Here is a 20,151-nt window from a genome sequence, read left to right on the forward strand (position 1 = left end):
TGATAGAGCTCAATGCTACTTCTGCATGGTAGGGTGATCATCTGGCTCCGGAGTAATCACAAATTATGTAAATTGGTTTTCACAGTTTTCAGGCTTTGTATGTATAGCATAGTTTGTTGTACAAGTTGGATGCATTAGTGTAATAAATAGTTGACTTTGTGTTCTTATTTTCTAAATCTTGATTTACTTCGTCTATTATGCTGGATTTTAGTAAATGGTATGTTATTGGACCTGTTAAATGGCTATAAGAAATAATAATAATAATAATAATCTGTTGTTTATACATATCTTGGATGATTGGAGTAAGTTTTATTTATATATGATGTCATGGGTTTTATGGTAAGAAGTTAAAAATGAATTGGTGAACAAAATAGCCATTATGCTTATCAGATATAACATAACAGGAAGAGAAACAAACAGAGCATATATTGAAGAAGAAATATCTAAGATTTAATGAATTCATCTATTACACATACTCACTTGACTCCACTTGTCCTTTATCGCATGTTAATAACCTATCGAAAAAAAAAAGAAAACAAAAAGTCCTCGCCTGCACTTTGATCTGATGGAATATAATAACATCCTGAGGTTGTATTCAAGATTAATAGCATACGTGTGGAGTAAAACTTCCATAAACTTAAGTTGTTAGGAACCTATCGTTCACCAACTTGTTTTTATCCCTTGATGAGATTTGTATTAGCATGTGATACAAATCAATACACACATCCTAAAAATACCTTCATGTCTAGCACGAATCTCAAAGCAAAATCAAAAATTTAAAAAGTTGGTGAGCAAGAATTTCTATCTATGGAAGTTTATAGGAGATTTACTCCATATACATGTTATACATATGAATAATATGTTTCCTGCGAAAATAGATTATAGGTACTAGGAAATTATGCCATGATCGTAAAATGAGTGAGAAACTAAGATGGCTATAATTCAGGCACATTGCTATCCTACAGTTCGAATTTTGCATGTGTAATACGCGGGCAATGGCATACATGAGTTCCTTAATAATATTTTTGTTAGTGAACAATAAAGTTCTCTGATCAAATACATCAAGGAAATGTCGAGACATAAGAACCATTATGAAGGTGAAAGCAAATATGCGCCCTTCGCTCGTGCACCATCGATGTTCTATGCAAAAGAACGAAATCAAGACACGCGAAAAGAATCCTAGGAATAACCTTATGAGGTAGATGCAAGGACTCAATGTTATAAACAACATTCATTTTCCATGAACCGGCGCAATCTAGCGACTTTATTACATGCGTCCATTACGAAATTCTAATTCGACAACTCTTATCAGCTAAACTCCTTATGGATTTCCACTGTAATGTAGAGGGGGAGCCATAATACGAGATGCCCGTCTTGCTCAGAGCCTACCCCTTGAACATAGAAGGGAAAATGGCCTTTCTATGTCTTCTCATCATCAGATGCTGGCCCGTTAGTTATGGTATCAGCAAAGAACTCCTCAACTAACAGCAATAGCGAAGGAGAAGCTTATCATTAGCAAAAGTATGAAAAAATTATTCAATTTTCAGTAAGATATGAACTGTTAAGTATAAAAATAACAAAAGAACAGGTTTGGCTTTACCCATATCGTCGTGCTCTGGGGAGTCTAGGAGGATATCAGAGTCAGATGGCAGGAATGGAGAGCCATCATACTCACCGAGAGCCCCAAGATCTGTGACAGGAACACAGAATCATAAAAGATAAATATAAACAAAAATCAGCATATCTTAAATCAGCATATTAGTGAACCATACTAAACTTTCTGTTGATAAATTAAAGAACACCATGTCATGCTACATCATTTAACAAATTAATTTCGTTGATTTATCGTTGTCAGTTTTTTCCATTAAGATGTTAATGCAACTTGTCATCAGAAACAATTAGAAATAATCATACACGTGTACATAATGTGATATTCTTAAAGTCCCTTCCACCGCACTAAAACACTGAAGTTATGATTGTGATTACCGCCTTTTTTATGGGTTGAAACATGGACTCACGCAACGGTATCTTATTTTTATTCCTTAAGTCCGCTTTAAATGTATGCCAAATGGGATTTGAACTTGGGTTGCTAGGATACCATATCCAAATCCCTTCCACTGCATTAAAGCTACGAGGTGATAGAAGTTGACGGTTATAATTTTGTATTCTGACAAAACTCTGAAGTTATTATAATGTTGAGGGTTACAATTTTATATTCTAACACATGTATACGCGTTAGAATTTTATATTGTAACAAAAACCTAACATTGTTCATGAGGTTGCGGTTACAATTTTATATTCTAACGTACATCTCAGTGTGCACGCGTGACAATATAACCTTACCTCCCAAATCAGTTAAATCTGCTGTTAAATCAGGAAAAGTGAAATTCCAAAGGTGTCCTAAGGATCTGTCCGGGTCTTTCGAAGACCCTATACCCCCATCAGGTCCAAGCTGCAAGCCTCCTGTGGTCACCACATCAGATGCGAAGGTTGTATCCATTGCTGATACATCCATGCCAATGCCTGGCATATCAGATGAAGCAAAAGGAAAATGATTACTGGATGCTGCTGATGCAGGACTCACAGCCATTTCTGACATGGTAGACATCGCACTGGATGGTGGTACAATGGGTGTTGCTTCCGATGAGCCATTTTCCATCCTGATACTTAAAACAGAAATCGGAAAGAATATCAATCATAGATGAAACCTCAACCCAAATTTTGTATAAAATAGATACAGAAGACTGAAAATATCTTCAAGAAAAGTTACTAGAGGATCACTTTTTTTTAGTTTAGATTCATCTGTTTTAGATGACAACTTAAAAGTATCATTGCAATATGCTCAGAGAGCTCACTAGAAGAAGATAGTTGAGTTCTTACTCATTTCCAGAATTCATATGCATCGGATGGAAACTGCTTGGGGCAGGAATTCCATTGACTACATGACAGTTTGGCAGTCCCATAGAATCAAGATGAGGCTGGCCCGTAGCTGGCATTAGAGGTGGCTGCATGACGGGGTAGCCCATTGGTAAATTGTTAACTGCACTGCAAACAGGTTGGCATTGAATAAGAGTGATAAAGTTGAGCTGCTTACAAGGTGGTTAGATCAAGAAAATTGCAGCAAATAAACCCCATCAGCTCAGAAAATTATACGCTTCTCAGAAAAGTTTTGAACAAAAAGATTTCTTGAGATACCATAGTATTTGAATTGCTTTTTTCTATTTGATCTTCAATGATGTAACTTCTGGAAGCTACAGCATGGTATATTGACAAGGTAATATCATCTTCCACCACAACAGATCAAATAAAAAAAATTAATGAATGTAGTAATGAGAAGATTCCATAATTCTCTGAGTGTTTGACGAAGAATATTATCATGGTAATTAACCAAAAAAAAGATTCAATAAAAAATAGAATTCATTAAGTTCAACAACATAATGGAATTATAATTGTGATTGCTGGAAGTTTCCAAGTTCAGGTACTTCATCACTTTAGCAATACCTCTTTTAACTCTTCAGATCTAGTTCAATTTTCAAAGACGTGGCAAACTGAAAATTTTGAGTGAAGAGAAATTACCAGGCAGAGGATGAATCCCATTTTGCATTGGAGCCAACGGAACCTTAGGTTGTACAGGATACTTCATTAAATGGTACTGGTGTTCCAATAAATGATTGAACAAGATGATCTGCTTTTTCAATTTCAGCCTGATATAGTAAGCTCTAAAAAAATCAGCATTTTCTTCTTCCAGTTTCTGCCATACTGAAACGACATAAAAAGTGGGATATCAAAAAAATGGAATGCATTTCATGATACAAAAATAGAAATTTGAAAGGTATATTATCAAGCGACATTAAGTGTCATTGATATTTGTGCGTATGTGCTAGGGGATCGCTTTTTACACTTTAAACAAACTAAGATAAAAAGATCAAACAGTACATATCTGAGATGCTTGCAGTTTGAAAAATGCAGTTGCTAATCCTCGACAATTTATAAATATGATCTTCTGTTGTTTAAGAATTATACTTTATAACTGAAGTAAATATCATGCTTGGTATGGGCAATCTACCTTCAATGCATCTATATTCTATGTACTTGTTGACATTCAAATGCAATCTATGCCGTCACATTTCTGACAGTATGAACATACAAAAAGGTATTGCCAAAATACATTGATAGTATAAATCATGTGTAGGAATTGAACATGAGAAGAGGAATGTCAAGGAGAAGATTCCAGTGCTTCAACTGTAGGAATTACGAAGTACTCTACAATCAACACGGGTGTCAATGTTCATAAATAGGAAAAACTAGCGGGTGAAAAGGCCTGATGCAGAGGATAAACCATGGGTAATATATATTCAAACAAAAGTAAAGTTTGAGCAAATCCGATTCAGCTTCCGTTCATTTACAATGAGGAATTTTTCTGAGCCAGGTCAAGTCCAACAACTCCAACCAAATGCTAGGAGGAGGCATTGTAGATATCAAATATGGGTTTGGTAAATCATGTTCATATTAGTCTTCATCCTACACTAGGCTAGTGTAACATCAGGAGACATTCAGATAACAACGAGAAACCTGGTAAACTGTTGCAGAGAGAATAAGCAGGGAAGAGGAAATCCAGTATTGGATCCTGGTGGGCAAGACCAATTGGATGCACCAATTTTTTTGTAGCAGTAGCAGTAGTTCATAGAAAGTTTGAATGAGAGACACAAGTATACTTATCAATAATTAAAATATTTACTGCCCCACCTAGAGTTGTAAAAACAGACTCAATTCCAGCACGATTGGAAAGAGTCCTAACCACTTCCCCTTTATTCATATACAGTAGTTCATAGCAAGATTGAATGAAAGACACAAGTATACTTATCAATAATTAAAATATTTACTGACCCACCTAGAGTTGTAAAACCAGGCTCAATTCGAGCACGATTGGAAAGAGTCCTAACCACTTCCCCTTTATTCATATACAGCTGTAGGCATCGTTCTATCAGATTTTGGACCTGCAGCAAAATTTCAGTGCGGAATTGGGAATGAGAGATTACTTCGCATCGTTCTATCAGATTTTGGACCTGCAGCAAAATTTCAGTGCGGAATTGGGAATGAGAGATTACTTCACAAATTTGGAGTTCGTATATTATTTAAATTTTAGGATAAAAGGATAGGAAATATATACTCTTACAAGTTCAATATCTTCACGAGAAACCTTTCTATTATCACTGCTCGCAATGGATATTGAACCTGCATCTGCAGCAGGAGCTTCAGTGCCGCTGTTATGTTGGTGGTTATCTTGTGATTCTTGTGAAACTTGAGAAGGAACTTGTGCTTCTCTGGTCGTCAGAGGTTCCTGTACACCATGCTATGAATTAAATGCATTGACAAATCCTTCTAAGAGAAAATTAAATTAGGAAAGGAAGATATGGTAAGATTTATATGAAAATATGACTGGCAACAGCTAGCAAATGTCAATTTATTTCGTTCAATTCCTTCATTCTAGCACGAAATAAGAACTTCCTGCTCATATGCAAGAGAAACCTAGAGAACCTTCTCGCCAATTAACAGACTACAAATTCTTGCAAAGTTACTGAACCCACAGATTGACTAAAAAGCTTTGTGTCTAAAATAAAAAAAATGGATTATATAATGTGGTTAAGATAAGCAAGTCTTCGGTCTTCTTTCCATAAGAAAGTATTGAGGAATTGCAGCATATGCTGCTCCTTTATAAATTTAAACACAGCGTCAACAAGAATGTTCATGTTTGGCCTAGCACATCATATATCTTGCACATCAAATTCAGAGGCTCAATAAAAGCATGTAAAAGTTCGAAGGCAAATCCACAAATCGTTTAACATGAATAGAAGAGAATGTAGATCCTGCTATCAATTCACTCATATAATCCAAGGTTGTTATACATGCATTACAGTAAAAATGTGGTACAAGCAATAAAAAAAAGTATATCGGAACACTTCAAAACATTATTACCTGAGAGGTCACCATTTCAGTTCATTGCATGTAAGAGTAGGTCATTTTCAATGAATTCCTGCTACTTGACAATATACTCTTCTCCAGCTTGAGAAGTCTCAGTGGATGAAGCTTTCAGAATTTAAGATGATTAATACGAGTTGTTTATTTTTCTTGAGTCTCCAACGCAGCTTTGCAGGATCCTCATAAGTTAAACCAAGTGGTAGGATGACAGCTCAAAACCTGTTAGAACAAAGTTCAGCAATCAAAATAGATCCTACAGAAGAAATATAGGTTACTAGTATCTTGACTCAACAATTAAGAGCATAGAGCTCCAAATTTCAGTAACTAACCATCGATTTGAGCAGTAGCAAGTGAAACAAAGCAGAAAAAATGTAGATCAACAGGGAACAATCATAGCATTAGCAATTGCAAGTTCAATACTGCTAAAGAAAACAGCTTTACATCTAATAATTCCAAGGGCACATCCTAATGTACACTTAGTTGTCAAAAACACATGACTATTCACAAGACTTCTCATCTAAGCAAATCGTGCTACAAGCCTCAGTTGTAGCACAGACAATTGGTTCCCGAAAGCACTTTGTATTATGTACAACCATGACGTATATTAAAAGATGAACAAGAATTACTAAATTTGTACAAACTTAATCGTAAATGGATGATTCATTCCATGGAACCAAGGAGCCTCAGCTTCAACTTTCTCACAGAAAACTTTACATCTTGGCTAGAAGCATGAGGTTTATGGTTGTGTACAAAATCACAAGGAAAAATAGCACAAAGTTCTAAATAAACACCACAATCAGCATTTTATACAGTTCCGGAAGATAGTTGCTCAACATACAAAACACACATCACACTCAACAAAAATTCAACCAAACAGAGAGATCTCTTACTCAAACTGAGGTTTCCTTCCCAATTTAAACTGAGATTCTAGAGTTGTTTCTACATCCAAAAACCTGTAATCTTCCAGCTTAAGGTATCCCAATTTAAACTGAGATTCTAGAGTTGTTTCTACATCCAAAAACCTGTAATCTTCCAGCTTAAGGTATATTTTTTATTTATTTAATTTACAAGAGTGAACATTCTATACCAAAATTCACTTCATAATTTTGGATTGCATTATTGAAACAGTAATAGAGAGGATTGGGATTAGTACAATGAATTATTTAACTCAAAAAGCAAGCCCAGCAAACTCCAACACTTTTCACTGTTGGAACATAAAATCACAATATCTAATCCTTATCACAATTTTGGAGTTTTCGATGCAGTGGAAGGGACTTTCTCAGTTCAATAACTGGCACATAAACACTGTGAATCTAGATTTTGACACATAAGAAGAGCACCCAACCTACTGAGAACAAGTTGAAATATAAAATTATAATTCTACACTTTCGTCATAATTTTAAAGTTTTGATAGATTTGCCAAAATGGCGATGCCGCTCTCCGTTTTATATCCCTTTTGGGGGAGTCCTGGACCCTGAATTATTGTCTTGCAAAAGCGTAAATTTCCCATTTGTAAAGGTTAATGATTAGGGTTGTGCAATCTGTAGATCGGTTCCCATTTTTTTGCCAAATTTGATCAAACCGAACCAAACTACCTATCATTCAAAACCGAAGCGAACCGATTCAAGTCGGTTCGGTTCGGGTCAGTTTTGTTTGGTTTTCACTTAGGTACAAATGTTATGCCCAAATTCAATTTCACTTTTAATCTGTTGACGAAGAAAGAAGTCTCTTACACTTCAATTTACTGAAATTCATAAACTATTAAATGCTACTGAATATTAGATGTAGAGATCAAAATCTTATTCCTACCAAAGATTGCATAATTTTTTTTTAGAGAAAACTTACATAAAAAATTAAAGTGAACTTAATCTGATAGACAAAGTAAATAAAAAATATGGAATAACTTGGATGTTGGGTATAGTTTCTATAAAATTATAAGTTTGATTCAAAGAGAAGTATGGTCCAAAAATGTAACAAACGAGGAGAAAAATCAGGAAAATGTTAGAATCAATATTATAGTTAAGTTTCTTATCTCCGAAGTGGATTGGTTCAAAGTAGAAGAAGCGAATATGTAATAGAGAGGGATAGAGAACTAGAGATAATAAAAAGTGGATTGGTTCAAAGTAGAAGAAGCGAATATGTAATAGAGAGGGATAGAGAACTAGAGATAATAAAAACCCCTAGAATTATAAAGGACACTATTGTTGGGGTATTTTATCGTTATTAGGTCGTGTGAGAGAAAAATATATCAAGCTTTAGAGAAGTAACTCTATATGAACTATAATGGGTCGGGTTTAAGCGGATGTAAATAGTAATTAGAATGGATAATACAATTCAGACGGTTCGGTCGGTTCGGGTTGAAAAAACTTCAACTCGATCTTGTGGTGTCAAAAAAAATTGAGATCCGAACCGAATTCTAATATAAACCAAACCGAACTGTTAAATTTCGTCTGATTCGATCGGTTTGTTCGGTTTGAATCCAACTATGCTCACCCATATTAATAATAAAGCTAATTGCATACTTTCAACTTGTTTTTTGCCGCACTTGTGTACCCTAACAAGGATTGTTCGCACTGGAGGTAATAAGATGTCGGGGAAAGTTAGGGGACTTTTTTTCTTGTTTGGGAATTAATTTAGATAATAGGGAAGAAGCTAAGGTAAGGTAAATGAGGGGAAATTTTTTTAAGTTTTTGTTCCCCTCCAATTTGGGGAGAAACTAGGACGAAGAAGAGTTAAAGGAACTTCTAACAAAAAAAAATTATGGAGAGACCATTTTACATTCTATCTAACTTCTAAGGGGTTGTTTGGTTCGTTTCCTAGATATAGGGAAATGTATTTCTATGTACAAAAACACAAGTTTTGAGTTTTCCAAACTTTTCCAAGAAATAGATTATTTCGTTTTGGTTCGCACAAAAAAAATGGTGGGAAACCACTATTTTTATTTTTCTTGTGTTTGGTTCGCATGGAAAAAAAGGAAAACTTTTGTTTATATGGCAAAAAGCTGACGTGGCTGTAGTTTTTGTCGATTTCACGAGGTTGAGAAAGGAATTGGGGAAGAGAAAAAAATCTGATGTGTTGGTGATTTTCACCGAGTTTTCCTTCTTCGACTCTAGCGAACCAAAGATGGGAAAAAAAACTGACGAAAAGCTTATATCCTACGTGGCCACGAAAAATCTGATGTGGAGGCGGTGTAAAACTTTTCCACCGAGTTAAAAAAAGAACCTAACAGCCCCTAATAATAAAAGACTTAATGACATGCAATGTTATTTATGCACGTTTAAATATATTCCATTTCATTTTCTTCACTTTATTAAACTTCCCAAACGGGGTGAAATAAGTTCTCATTAATTCTCCTTACTAATTTTCCAAACAAGTTTTACATGTGCTCTTACATTCCCTTAACTTAGCATATCCTATGTTCCCTTAACTTCCCTTCACTAGGTGTAAATCCAAACAAGCCATTAAAAGTTTTGGAAGTTGTACTTTAATACTTTATTTCAGGGTTTTTACATAGAGACCGTTTGTTACTTTAGTGAACTTAATGGAAAACAAACTTTCTATGTAAACCACATTTACATGCTATTGAAAATTACCCCAAATATCTACAACACCGTCCTCTCCCTTTCCGTACCCTCCTCCAAAATCTCCCCTTGGCGAGTTGAGATAGTGGCGAGTTGAGAAGGAGAGTGAAGAGATGGGTGCGTGGGAAAGGCGAGAGGGAGGAGAGAGACCGGGAAGTTGGCCAGAGAAGATGAACGAAAGAGGAAGAGGAGGTAGAGAGAGAAAAAATAGGAGAGAATGGGGAGATGGCCAGAGAAGAAGTTGGAATTGAGGCTGAGGACGCGGAGGAGGTGATGGGAGTGAGGAGGTGGTGGTAGAGGATGGGGAGGAGGAGTGAGGGTATTATGAATATTTAGGGTCCTTTTTTAACTGTTAGGGTAAAAAAGTGTGACATTATTAATTATAACAGCAAGTAAAGATGGTTTACACAAAAAAAAAAGAAAATAAAAGATGGTATCCATTAATTTCACTAGAGTAAAGATTAGCGTCCATGGAGAAACTCTTTATTTTAGGGGCTGTTTGGTTCGTTTCCTTGATATAGAGAAATGCAATTCCATGTAAAGAAACACAAGTTTTGAGTTTTCTAAACTTTTCCAAGAAATAGATTGTTTTGCTTTGGTTCGCACATAAAAAATGGTGGGAAACCAATGTATTTATTTTTCTTGTGTTTGGTTCGCATAGAAAAAAAAGAAAAACTTTTGTAAACAAAGCAGAGAAGGAAAAAAATCTGACGTGGCAGAGTTTTCATCAATTTCACTTGGTTGGGGAAGGAAATCGGAGAGGGAAAAAAATCTTAGTTGGCGGCGATTTCAGCAGAGTTTTCCCTCTTCCATTCGAGCGAACCAAAGCGGCACAAAGAAATGGACGGAAACAAAAAAGCTAACGTGGAGGGCTAAAAATCTGACGTGGAGGGGTTTTCTGAGTTTTCCACCCCTTATAATAGCGAACCAAACAGCCCCTTAGCAAAAGTGATAAATTGTCCTGGATGTTCTCATATGGTACTCATAAGCTATTTTTAGAATATTTTAACTTTTAATGTTTGTTAAATTTAAATGTATCCTAATTCTAATTTAAATCTATCTTGATTATATTTTAAAATAGAATTATAATGGATTTAAAAATAAACTCAAAAAATATTAAGAGCTATAATATTATAAAATTAGCTTTGAGTGGCGCGTGATAGAATTCGGGAGAAAGTTGTCGCGTTTACGTAACACAAGTTTAGAAATTTTAAGAGTGTATGAGTGCTGCCAAAAACGTATACCAAAGTGATAGGAGAAACTATGTAGTATTTGAGTGCTAATTATCCTAAGATAATAACTGATTAGTTAATTAATTAGTGAAGACCTCAGGAACATTTGTACTATGGTACGTGCTGACATGGAGCAGGATGTCGATCCATGACAGCTGGCTGGGTCAAGCGCTTGATTAGTTGATGCCGCGCTGACGTCAACAAACTGATCTAGGCAAAATTAGCTTCTATAAAAAATTATTTACATTTCAAGAAATTAGTTTCTGAAATTTATCTTTTGATGGGCTTTTGCGAATATTAGTCCCTTAAATCTTTAATATTTTGATATGTAGTCTCTCAACTCATTGAAATGGCTACTTGGTCCTCCAATTAAGATTTTGTACCATTTTTTTTAAAAGAACTGAGGCCTAATATCAATTTTAATAATGCTAGATACTAATTTTGAAACGATTTATTAGGATTGAAGGACTTAGTATTAGAAGTTAGATGGTTTAGGAGATTAATTTCAAAATATTAAAGTTTTATAAGGAAGTACGATCAAAAACACTTTTACATAATAGTACTAGTATATACTAGTCAATCAAATTGAAGGACTTCTTTGAGAAATTGATGTGTAATAAAAGAAATCGTATGAGGGCTTTGGATGTCAATCAAATTGAAGGACTTCTTTGAGAAATTGATGTGTAATAAAAGAAATCGTATGAGGGCTTTGGATGAATTTTAAACATTAAGATAGAAAAAAGAAATTGATGTGTAATAAAAGAAATCGTATGAGGGCTTTGGATGAATTTTAAACATTAAGATAGAAAAAATAAAGGATTAATTACGCTTAGGTATTGTGTAACGACATGGGTGATCTAGGAGTATGCTTATCTACATGGCTAATCTTGATTATTGTGACTATACTGGTGATCGTAGAATTTATTTAGGTTAATGCTATTTGTTTGTTTGCTGACGTGGAGTTCTTGTTGAACGTTAGTTAGCTTTATCATTAGGTTAGGACTTAAGTTATGATTAAAATTAGGATTGGTGTTGAAATTTAGATTATAAAAATGAGTAATCACTAAGGTACCGTTTGGCAAAGGGTTAAGTGAGGGGTTAAGAAGACTTAACCCCTTCTTAACCTGCCAAACACAATAAATCTATATAAGGGTTAAAGTGAGTTAACCCTCTATAATTTGCCAAACATAAAAAATATAGAAGGGTTAAGTTAACCCCTCTAGAGGGGTTAAAATGAGTTAACCCCTCAAAATGAGGGGTTTACTAATACTCCTATTTAGATGGAATAAGAGTTAACCCTTCTAATTATAAAGAAAATAGTCAAAATCATTGTTATTCCCAAACACTAAAACTGATCATAAGGGCTAAAATAAAACTTATTTAACGGGTTAATAATTTAGTCCTTCGGATTATCAAATGGGCTAAGTACATTAATCATTCTCTTTAACCCCTCTTTATTAACCATTTGCCAAACGGGGCCTTAGGTACCGTTTGGCAAAGGGTTAAGTGAGAGGTTAAGGAGACTTAACCCATTCTTAACCCGCCAAACAAAAAAAATCTATACAAGGGTTAAAGTGAGTTAACCCTTCATAATTTGTCAAACATAAAAAATATAGAAGACTTAATTTTTTAGAAATATAGCCCTGATCCGTTTATTAATATTTTATCATTATAACCCTAATCTTTGCTCTGATAGTCAGTAACTATTGTTATAACTCTAATCATAACCGCGACTCTAGTCGTAACTCTAATTTAAATTAACATCCAAAAATTACCTCACATTGGCGGGGGGGAAATAACATTATTAGTCTACCATCAAAGTTTTGTCACCAACGTAATTAAAATCAGTAATTTCAAAGTTATTTGCGTAAATTAAATATGTAGACTATATGGGTTTCACATGTAATTACATCATAATTCAGGATACCAAATCGTGATTAATCGAAAATGAATACCTCCAATATAAGACGATGACGTAAGAATTAGGGTACTCACGAGAAATATGCATTTGAGAGTGACGGGAGCATTAATGGTTTGGGTAGGGGATGGGACTTAATCTTATGATCTTATCTAATGTGACTGTGTATGTGACTCTTACCTTTGCGCAATTAATTTCCACATAGGACACATATTGGTCAGTTGATCTAATCTAAACATCCGACTAAGAAAGGCGGACGTTTTCATTAAAGTGTTATTATTAATAATGAGAACGGTGTCAGCACATGACACATCAAAAAAAAAAAAAAGGTAATGGTTACCTGCAATTAATGCTAAGGAATATGCAAAATTTTAGACATCTTTTCATAATTTCGCTATAATTTTTAGTTCGTCATAATCCTAACACTCAGTGACGACCTTTACCATAATCCTAACGATCGTGTGAAGATAACCTTATGCTTGATGCTCATTACGTTCATGTCACAAAAGTCACGTCCTTTACCCTGCCCACTCGCTAGTACAATCTCTTTCTTTCAATGGAGTGGCACTAGAGGCACACTCTTTACCACACTCCCAACCACACAATCTCTCTTGCTATAGTGCACGAGGCCCGCTTGAGATTTTAATGAAATATATTGGTATGGTATCACATCAAGCGCCGTTGGTTCGAAATCCGGTGGGCGGCATGATGAGAAGTGATACGAAACCCGCCACCACAACCAGATCAAGACAGCGACACAAGCTTGGAGATTTCTCCATTTGTGTGGCTCACGAGGAAGCTCAATGTTGACCACCCACAAATTTAGAGGAAGAAAGCGAGAGGTTTGAATTAAGATAGGTAGGAAAAGGGTTTTCATTAGAGAAACTATATTTGTTGCCTTTTGTGAGTGTAGACGTAGAGATTCCATCACAAGAGGTTAGCAATTGATTTTGTTGTTTTCGATGTTAAATCGGTTGGTATTTTGGGATGTCCACAGGCAACATTGAGGGTGAAAGGACTGGATCGATCCGGGCTGAAAAGACATGAAATCAAAGGATCTTTTAGTCATTATTATTAAGTTTTCTTTTTTCTCTCTCTATATTTTTTCACTTATATAGAAATTTGTAATTTCCATTAGGGTCTGTTTGGCACATTTCGGAAAAAAAAAAGAATAAGGGTCTGTTCGGTTATTTCCTAAAAAACCCAAAAAAAAAAAAAAAAAACCAAGTAATCTCAAAAAGTACAATTTCACATATTTCCATCCCTAAAACTCACCCACAACATCTAATAAAATATTATTTTTATCCAACAACTCATCCACCACATCTAATAAAATATTATTTTCATCCACAACATCACCCAACTCATCTCATCTCATATTTAAAAATCACTCACATCATCCAATAAGATTGTGACAACTCATCTCATCTCATTAACATTTCATTTCTTTGTTTTCCTCTCAAAAAGCTAGGAAAATAATTTCCTTAAGTGTGTGTCACATCATCCAATAATATAATGACAACTCATCTCATCTATTTTCTTATTTTTAAGAAATAACCAAACAAAAGAAAACAACCTATTACAAGAAATAGGTTTCTTATAATTCATTTCCTTATTTTTTTCGCCAACCAAGAAATCTCAAAACAAGTTTTCTTTAAAAAACACTCACATCATCCTATAATAAGATGACAACTCATCTCATCTTATCTTCATTTCTTTGATTTCCTTCTTTTTTTAGCAAACCAAACACTCCCAAAACAATTCTTTTTAGAAATAGTTTTCTATTTCTTTGATTTCCCATTTTTTTAAGGCAAACGAACAGACCCTAAATGAAAATCAGTGTTTGAAAACCCATTTCAGGACATTTAAGAGCGTTTCCCGCATTTCTTTTATTTCGTTTGTTTCACATTGAAATCAAAGAAATGGAAAACCCAGGCATCGTTTTAATAGTGATTTCAGCATTTAAATATTGTCTTTTAATCCTACATTTCCATTTCTTGGGTTTGTTTGAAAAAAAAAGAAAACAGAACTCAGCCGTCGTTTCAATAGTGATTTCAGCATTTCAATATTGCCTTTTAATCTTCAGCAGTCGTTTCAACAGTGTTTTTGGCAATTAAATATTGTCTGATGTGACATTTCCACCCCCATTTCAAAGGGTTTTGGTCTAAAATGGGTTTTCTCCAAAATCTGACGTGACATCCTACGTGGCACATTCATTTCTTTAAGTCACACAACAAAACAAACTTGTGATTTGGAAATCCCTTGAAACCAAAATCTGATGTGGCACTATTGACATTTCCCTAAATCCCATGTTGCACCACATTTCCTCATTTTTTTGGGCAAACAAACAACCCCTAAGACTTGCGATGTGATAGAGAGGAATTAGATGAAAATTAAGAAAGTCTTGTGTTTAGATTCCCGCTAGGCCGCTACTATATAAATAGTTAAAATTTTAGTTTATTGATAAATGACTGGTCTACCAATAATAATAATAATAATAATAATAATAATAATAATAATAATAATAATTAAATAAATAAATAAATGACTGGATCAGATTGTGAAACTAGATGTAACTATATATTTCAACAAAACTTTTTTAAATGCTCGGGTATTTATAGATAGCTATATTGTCGAGCTGATTCTTTCAAGATCTCATATCTAGCAACTTAAAGAAATCTAATAAATTGTCCATCCAAAGGGGAAAAAAGCAATCAACAACTTAAAGAAAGTAATAAGAAATGTATAAAAAAAATTTCTATGGCGCAGTAATACCTAGTTTGATGCTAGGACAGGTTGAATTTTAATGTAAAAAAAAATGAGAATTCTGATTTTGAAAAATGCTACTATGTAACTTATACAGGTTTTGAAGATATTACTTCATAATATTTCTAATTTACATCATAACTTTTAAAGTGAGAACAGAAACAATAGTCAAAATTATATTATTATGATTTGAATATGTGCAATGACATTGTAATAATAACTCCCGTGTATTACACTAACGCAGCGGGAAGTCAAAACATTGGAATCCACCTATGGATATTCTCTGAATCTACAAAGAACGATCTCTGAATCCACAAAGAACTTCGAATCCACGAAAACAATATTAAAGAGAAATTTTATTGATAAAAAATTATGCCTCTAGGGTTTACAATATTCTGCTTAAATAGAAAATAAACAAGAATTCTACTATGACCCGAACTTTGCTAAAAATAAAATAACAAAACTCCCCTTAAAAGACTCCCTATGATTAGGAAAGTAAATCGATCAAATTTAGAATAATATCAGATTTGCTTCCTAATCAAAATAGACTTCTAAAACATTACCTAAAATATTAAAAACTAATAAAAACTCTAATATCTCTCAATCCGGAGGGAATTTCACGAAACAGATGGCGGCAAACCGAACAACAGTAGGTTTAGTTGACTCCATCTTGAAAAAATATGTGATATATTATATATATATATATATAATTCGTCTAATTCCGATGGAGATATGACTCGTTCTTTGTTGCAAATTATTTTCTTCGGCTAGGCCTGCATTTGGGCTCTTGATGGTCCCGTTTCTCCATAAATATGTCCGTAGTGTGTTCTACATCATACACGGGTGAAAAACTAGTTGAATTTTAAGAGTACAAAAGCTTAATTTGTTTTCCTGTAATGTAGGATGTATGCACTTTAAATTTGAGTCCTCATTCCATTAGGAAGGACTCAGTCATTTCAAGCCAAAAAAAAAATCTTGAACTGGGGTCCATCTAAAATCTATTCTAATTCTAGAAAGTTTGCAGAGTGGTAGTGGGTATTGGTACATGGGATCGATGAGCAAGAAGCACACACCCATGCTGTTAAATAATGTTCGTATGTTTCTCTCATGTTCTATTTCTTTAGTCTCATGTCGCTTACTATATTAGACCAACTCCCTTTTTCTTGTATTTAAACATTACAATACCAATGAAGAGAATTATCCAATTTCATGATGTCAGAGTTTCTGGTCACGCTCCTCAGATCCTAGCCACGCATTATCTAAAACCCCCTTCTCGACGGACTGCCTTTGGTTAACCCGATCAGAATTTGAGGGAACATGTCATATAATATTGATGCGTTCATTCATTTTCTATTTTTCTAATTTCGTTCAGAATACTAAAATAAATCCGTTTTACTTGTATATGATTAACACTATAATTTCTCCAATTTCGGGCAAACGCTATATTTTATAACGCCCATCTTGGCAGAGCCTCCTAAAAAATTTTCATATTCACCAACCACTATGAACGTAGTCACCTTGATGGCATACGTGTGACGCATGCCAACCTACAACTTACTCTAATCTATTCCTCCATAATAATGGGAGGATCAAAGATTCATTATTAACGCTACAGTGAATGTTATAGTAAAACACTGTAACAGTATAGCATTGTTATCGTAGCAAAGGCAGGAGGATCCAAGATACACTATTCATGATATAATAAATTACTGTAGTATTATTACTGTAGCACAGACCAGAATTGTAGTGCTTAAAAATATTATTATAGAATTATTACTGTAACTCAGGCGGGATATTATAACATTAAAAAAATGTTATTGTAACACTTACGAAAAACTAAATTTAAATATAGAATTACCGTAGCAAAAATAAAAAAAATGGAATCCGTGTTTTGCACGGGATGCACACTAGTAAGTTATTCTAGTTTAACAAATGGTCCAACGCTTTCCTTGAAGAGCAGTCTCTGTAACAAAGATTTCCAGATAACTATGATGAGAAGGTACACTTCAAAAGTGGGCCAGATGCCTCCGGCCCAGGAGAGGCCTGGGCTGACGCTAAGTCGCCCATCCCTACTCATGGTCCTAATCTCGACACGCGTCAAGCTAATTGAGGCGGAGCGTGGAAGCACCGGGACCGTCTATCACGATCTCAGAATCAGCGGGCGTGCGTCTCCTCAACCGTTGGGCAGTGGGCAGCCTTTTGAGTCCGACAAACACCGAGCACGAACTCTCAAGATTCAAAAAGCTAAATTTCTTTTGTGTTCGCTTGTATAGCCCACCGGATCATACAGTCCCGTATGTTTCGAATGATCTGTTTAGCAAAACGGTCTGTTTCGCTCAATATTTAACGAAATATGTCTGTTTTGAACAAATTTACAAAATAGAACTATTTTGCTAAATATTTAGCAAAACAGACCGTGAAATTTGTACTACTAAAGCGTGCATACATAAAAAAAAAGATAATCGTAATTTTTGATGTTTGAACGGAGAGTGATGAATTGGTTTCTAGATTAGAGACCAACCATGTGGTATAGTGGAGACAGGGGTGGGGACTCTGGCCCATCAGATGTTTGTCTACCTTAGAGACCAACCATGTGGTATAGTGGAGACAGGGGTGGGGACTCTGGCCCATCAGATGTTTGTCTACCATATTGATGAGTGTGGACACCATAACCTTAAGCATCTTTTGACATATACTGCAGCATCACCCTTAAAATTTTCCCCTTCTTTCATTTTTTTCTTCCAAAATTTCCGGAAAAAAGAAAAAAACTTTAGTCTGCATTTTATTTTGGAGTCTCATTTTCTGACAGATCTTTTATTAGTGGATAGATTTAGGACAGAGGAGAACGTACGTAAATTATGTCGAGACAGAAGTTAAGATCGGAACTAAACAGAACTAAGGCAATCCAGAGGAGAACGTACGTAACTAATCCAATATAAGATGGATTAGTTAATTGTCATGCATAAGATCGATTGATGATTAATGTTTGAACATCAAACATCTACCGTTAAAGATACAATATAGGAAATTATGGATAAATCTCCTGTAGTAGTATTTTTTATTTTGAGTTCTTACGTAAGAGTTTTTTTTTTGTGTCTCTTTTATACTCATGGCTGTCTACTTGTTAAAAAAAAAAAAACTAGTTTTCTCTTTCTCTGGAGGAAAAAAGAGTTTTAAAAAAATTCACTACGGGGCCTATCTGTAAAAATAAGACTTGAAGGGTAGTAAGTTCGAAATAACAATACTACTTGGTGTCTATTTGCAGTAATCCTAAAACTACATAACATCATCCAATGCATAAACCTATTTCAGAAATATATATTTCTGGGACAAGTATGGGAATTAGAATTGAGAACTAATTAAGCCTTGCAAGATACGCAATTTTGTGGGCTCAAGGCCCAACATCTCGGAAATTATCTTAGAAAATCTTTTGACACAGAATTGGGTCGGGTCCAAGTGAGGTCAAGGACCCAAGAGCCTCGACGACATCCGCGTACGCGTAGAAACTCCGCCGATTACTCCTTTTCAGGATCCGATAAGATCTACAGGTACGGCTGTAAACGAATTGAAATTGATTCGAATACGGACACGTACATATTTTCGTTCGTCTAAAATATCTGAATTCCAATCCTAATTTTAATGAGTCTCTTTGAATTTAAGCAAGGATATTTCTTTGAATTTCTATCTTGACAACTTGATAGCCAAAAGTTTTCAAATAGGCGTTAATTTGACATTTTTTGATACCCCAAACCCCTAAAAATTTTCCTCACTTTCCAGAACCTCAAGAAACTGAAATTTGATAAGAAAATATGTTTCAGATTCACTTCCCGATTAAAATATAATAGCAAATGTCCATAATGCCCTTATATCTACCCCAAGCCACCAAATTTGTTCCTCGCTTTTCCCACCCTCAAGAAATCTGAATTTTGGTAAGAAACTATGTTTCAGATTCACTTCTCTATGAGCATGTTTGGATCGGGAACTTGTTTATCCTAGGATTAATTTAGCTCACTATAATCCTGTGATGTAATAATGTCGGAGACTACAATGAGTTAAAAATTCTAATAACTTGTTTGGATTAGTTGGTTATTAACACCTCTTATATCTATATCATGTTTAAAATTTGTCATTATAAGGCGGTATAAGATTAAAATATAATAGCAAATGTCCATAATGCCCTTATATCTACCACCGTGGTTCTAATTGTGGTGTGGGGGCAACCAGCCACCACATTCTCAATTAGGAGAAAAGCGTGTGAAGAGATTTCGTGGGGCCACCACGTTCTCATTGTTCAGCAGCATTTTGGCGTGTGAAGAAAAAGTTATGCGCGTGAGGAGATCATGGGCCACACCCACGTTTCTAGCTATAAAAGGACCCTTTTATTTCTCCTAGGTTTTTGGTCGTGCGCAAAGAGGAGCTTCTGGCTTGGGTGGCGTGCAGAGCGGAAGGGAAAACCGCAGGTGTAAAGTCAGCTGAAGAAGAAAATTGCAGAGGCTTTTCGACGGGTTTTGGTTGCATCCTTTTGGGGAAGACATTTGTGAGAGATTTGAGAGGTTGTGCGAGGGTTTAATTTGTGTGATTGTAAACTCTATTTGTATTCTCTCTCTAATAGTAGATCTCCCACCTCCTTGCCCCGTGGATGTAGGCTATTTACCGAACCACGTAAAATCAGTTT

General features: G+C 35.0%; 1 protein-coding gene across 2 annotated transcripts; it reads right to left on the reverse strand.

Moving 5' to 3' along the window:
• Positions 977-6,201, reverse strand: LOC109844508. 2 transcript variants are annotated; one of them, XM_020413563.1, is made up of 8 exons: positions 5,977-6,201; positions 5,177-5,341; positions 4,892-4,997; positions 3,577-3,759; positions 2,881-3,040; positions 2,344-2,660; positions 1,601-1,690; positions 977-1,481 (listed from the first exon to the last, which is right to left on the reverse strand). In XM_020413563.1, the coding sequence occupies exons 1-8, from the start codon at positions 5,989-5,991 to the stop codon at positions 1,420-1,422; spliced, it is 1,098 nt and encodes a 365-aa protein (XP_020269152.1). In that variant the 5' UTR covers positions 5,992-6,201; the 3' UTR covers positions 977-1,419. The 2 variants fall into 2 exon arrangements, with proteins under 2 accessions (XP_020269152.1, XP_020269151.1); XM_020413562.1 differs by having other exon boundaries at positions 2,344-2,666; positions 5,977-6,199.

Source organism: Asparagus officinalis, chromosome 6, assembly GCF_001876935.1.
Source record: "Asparagus officinalis chromosome 6, Aspof.V1, whole genome shotgun sequence".
Classification (NCBI taxonomy): domain Eukaryota; kingdom Viridiplantae; phylum Streptophyta; class Magnoliopsida; order Asparagales; family Asparagaceae; genus Asparagus; species Asparagus officinalis.

Excerpts from the sequence above, each read along its gene's own strand:
- LOC109844508 (XM_020413562.1), bottom strand. Across the intron at positions 3,041-3,576 it reads TGGGATTCATCCTCTGCCTG|TTAACAATTTACCAATGGGC; the intron begins GTAATTTCTCTT and ends TTTGCAGTGCAG. Across the intron at positions 1,482-1,600 it reads CCCAGAGCACGACGATATGG|TTGAGGAGTTCTTTGCTGAT; the intron begins GTAAAGCCAAAC and ends TATTGCTGTTAG.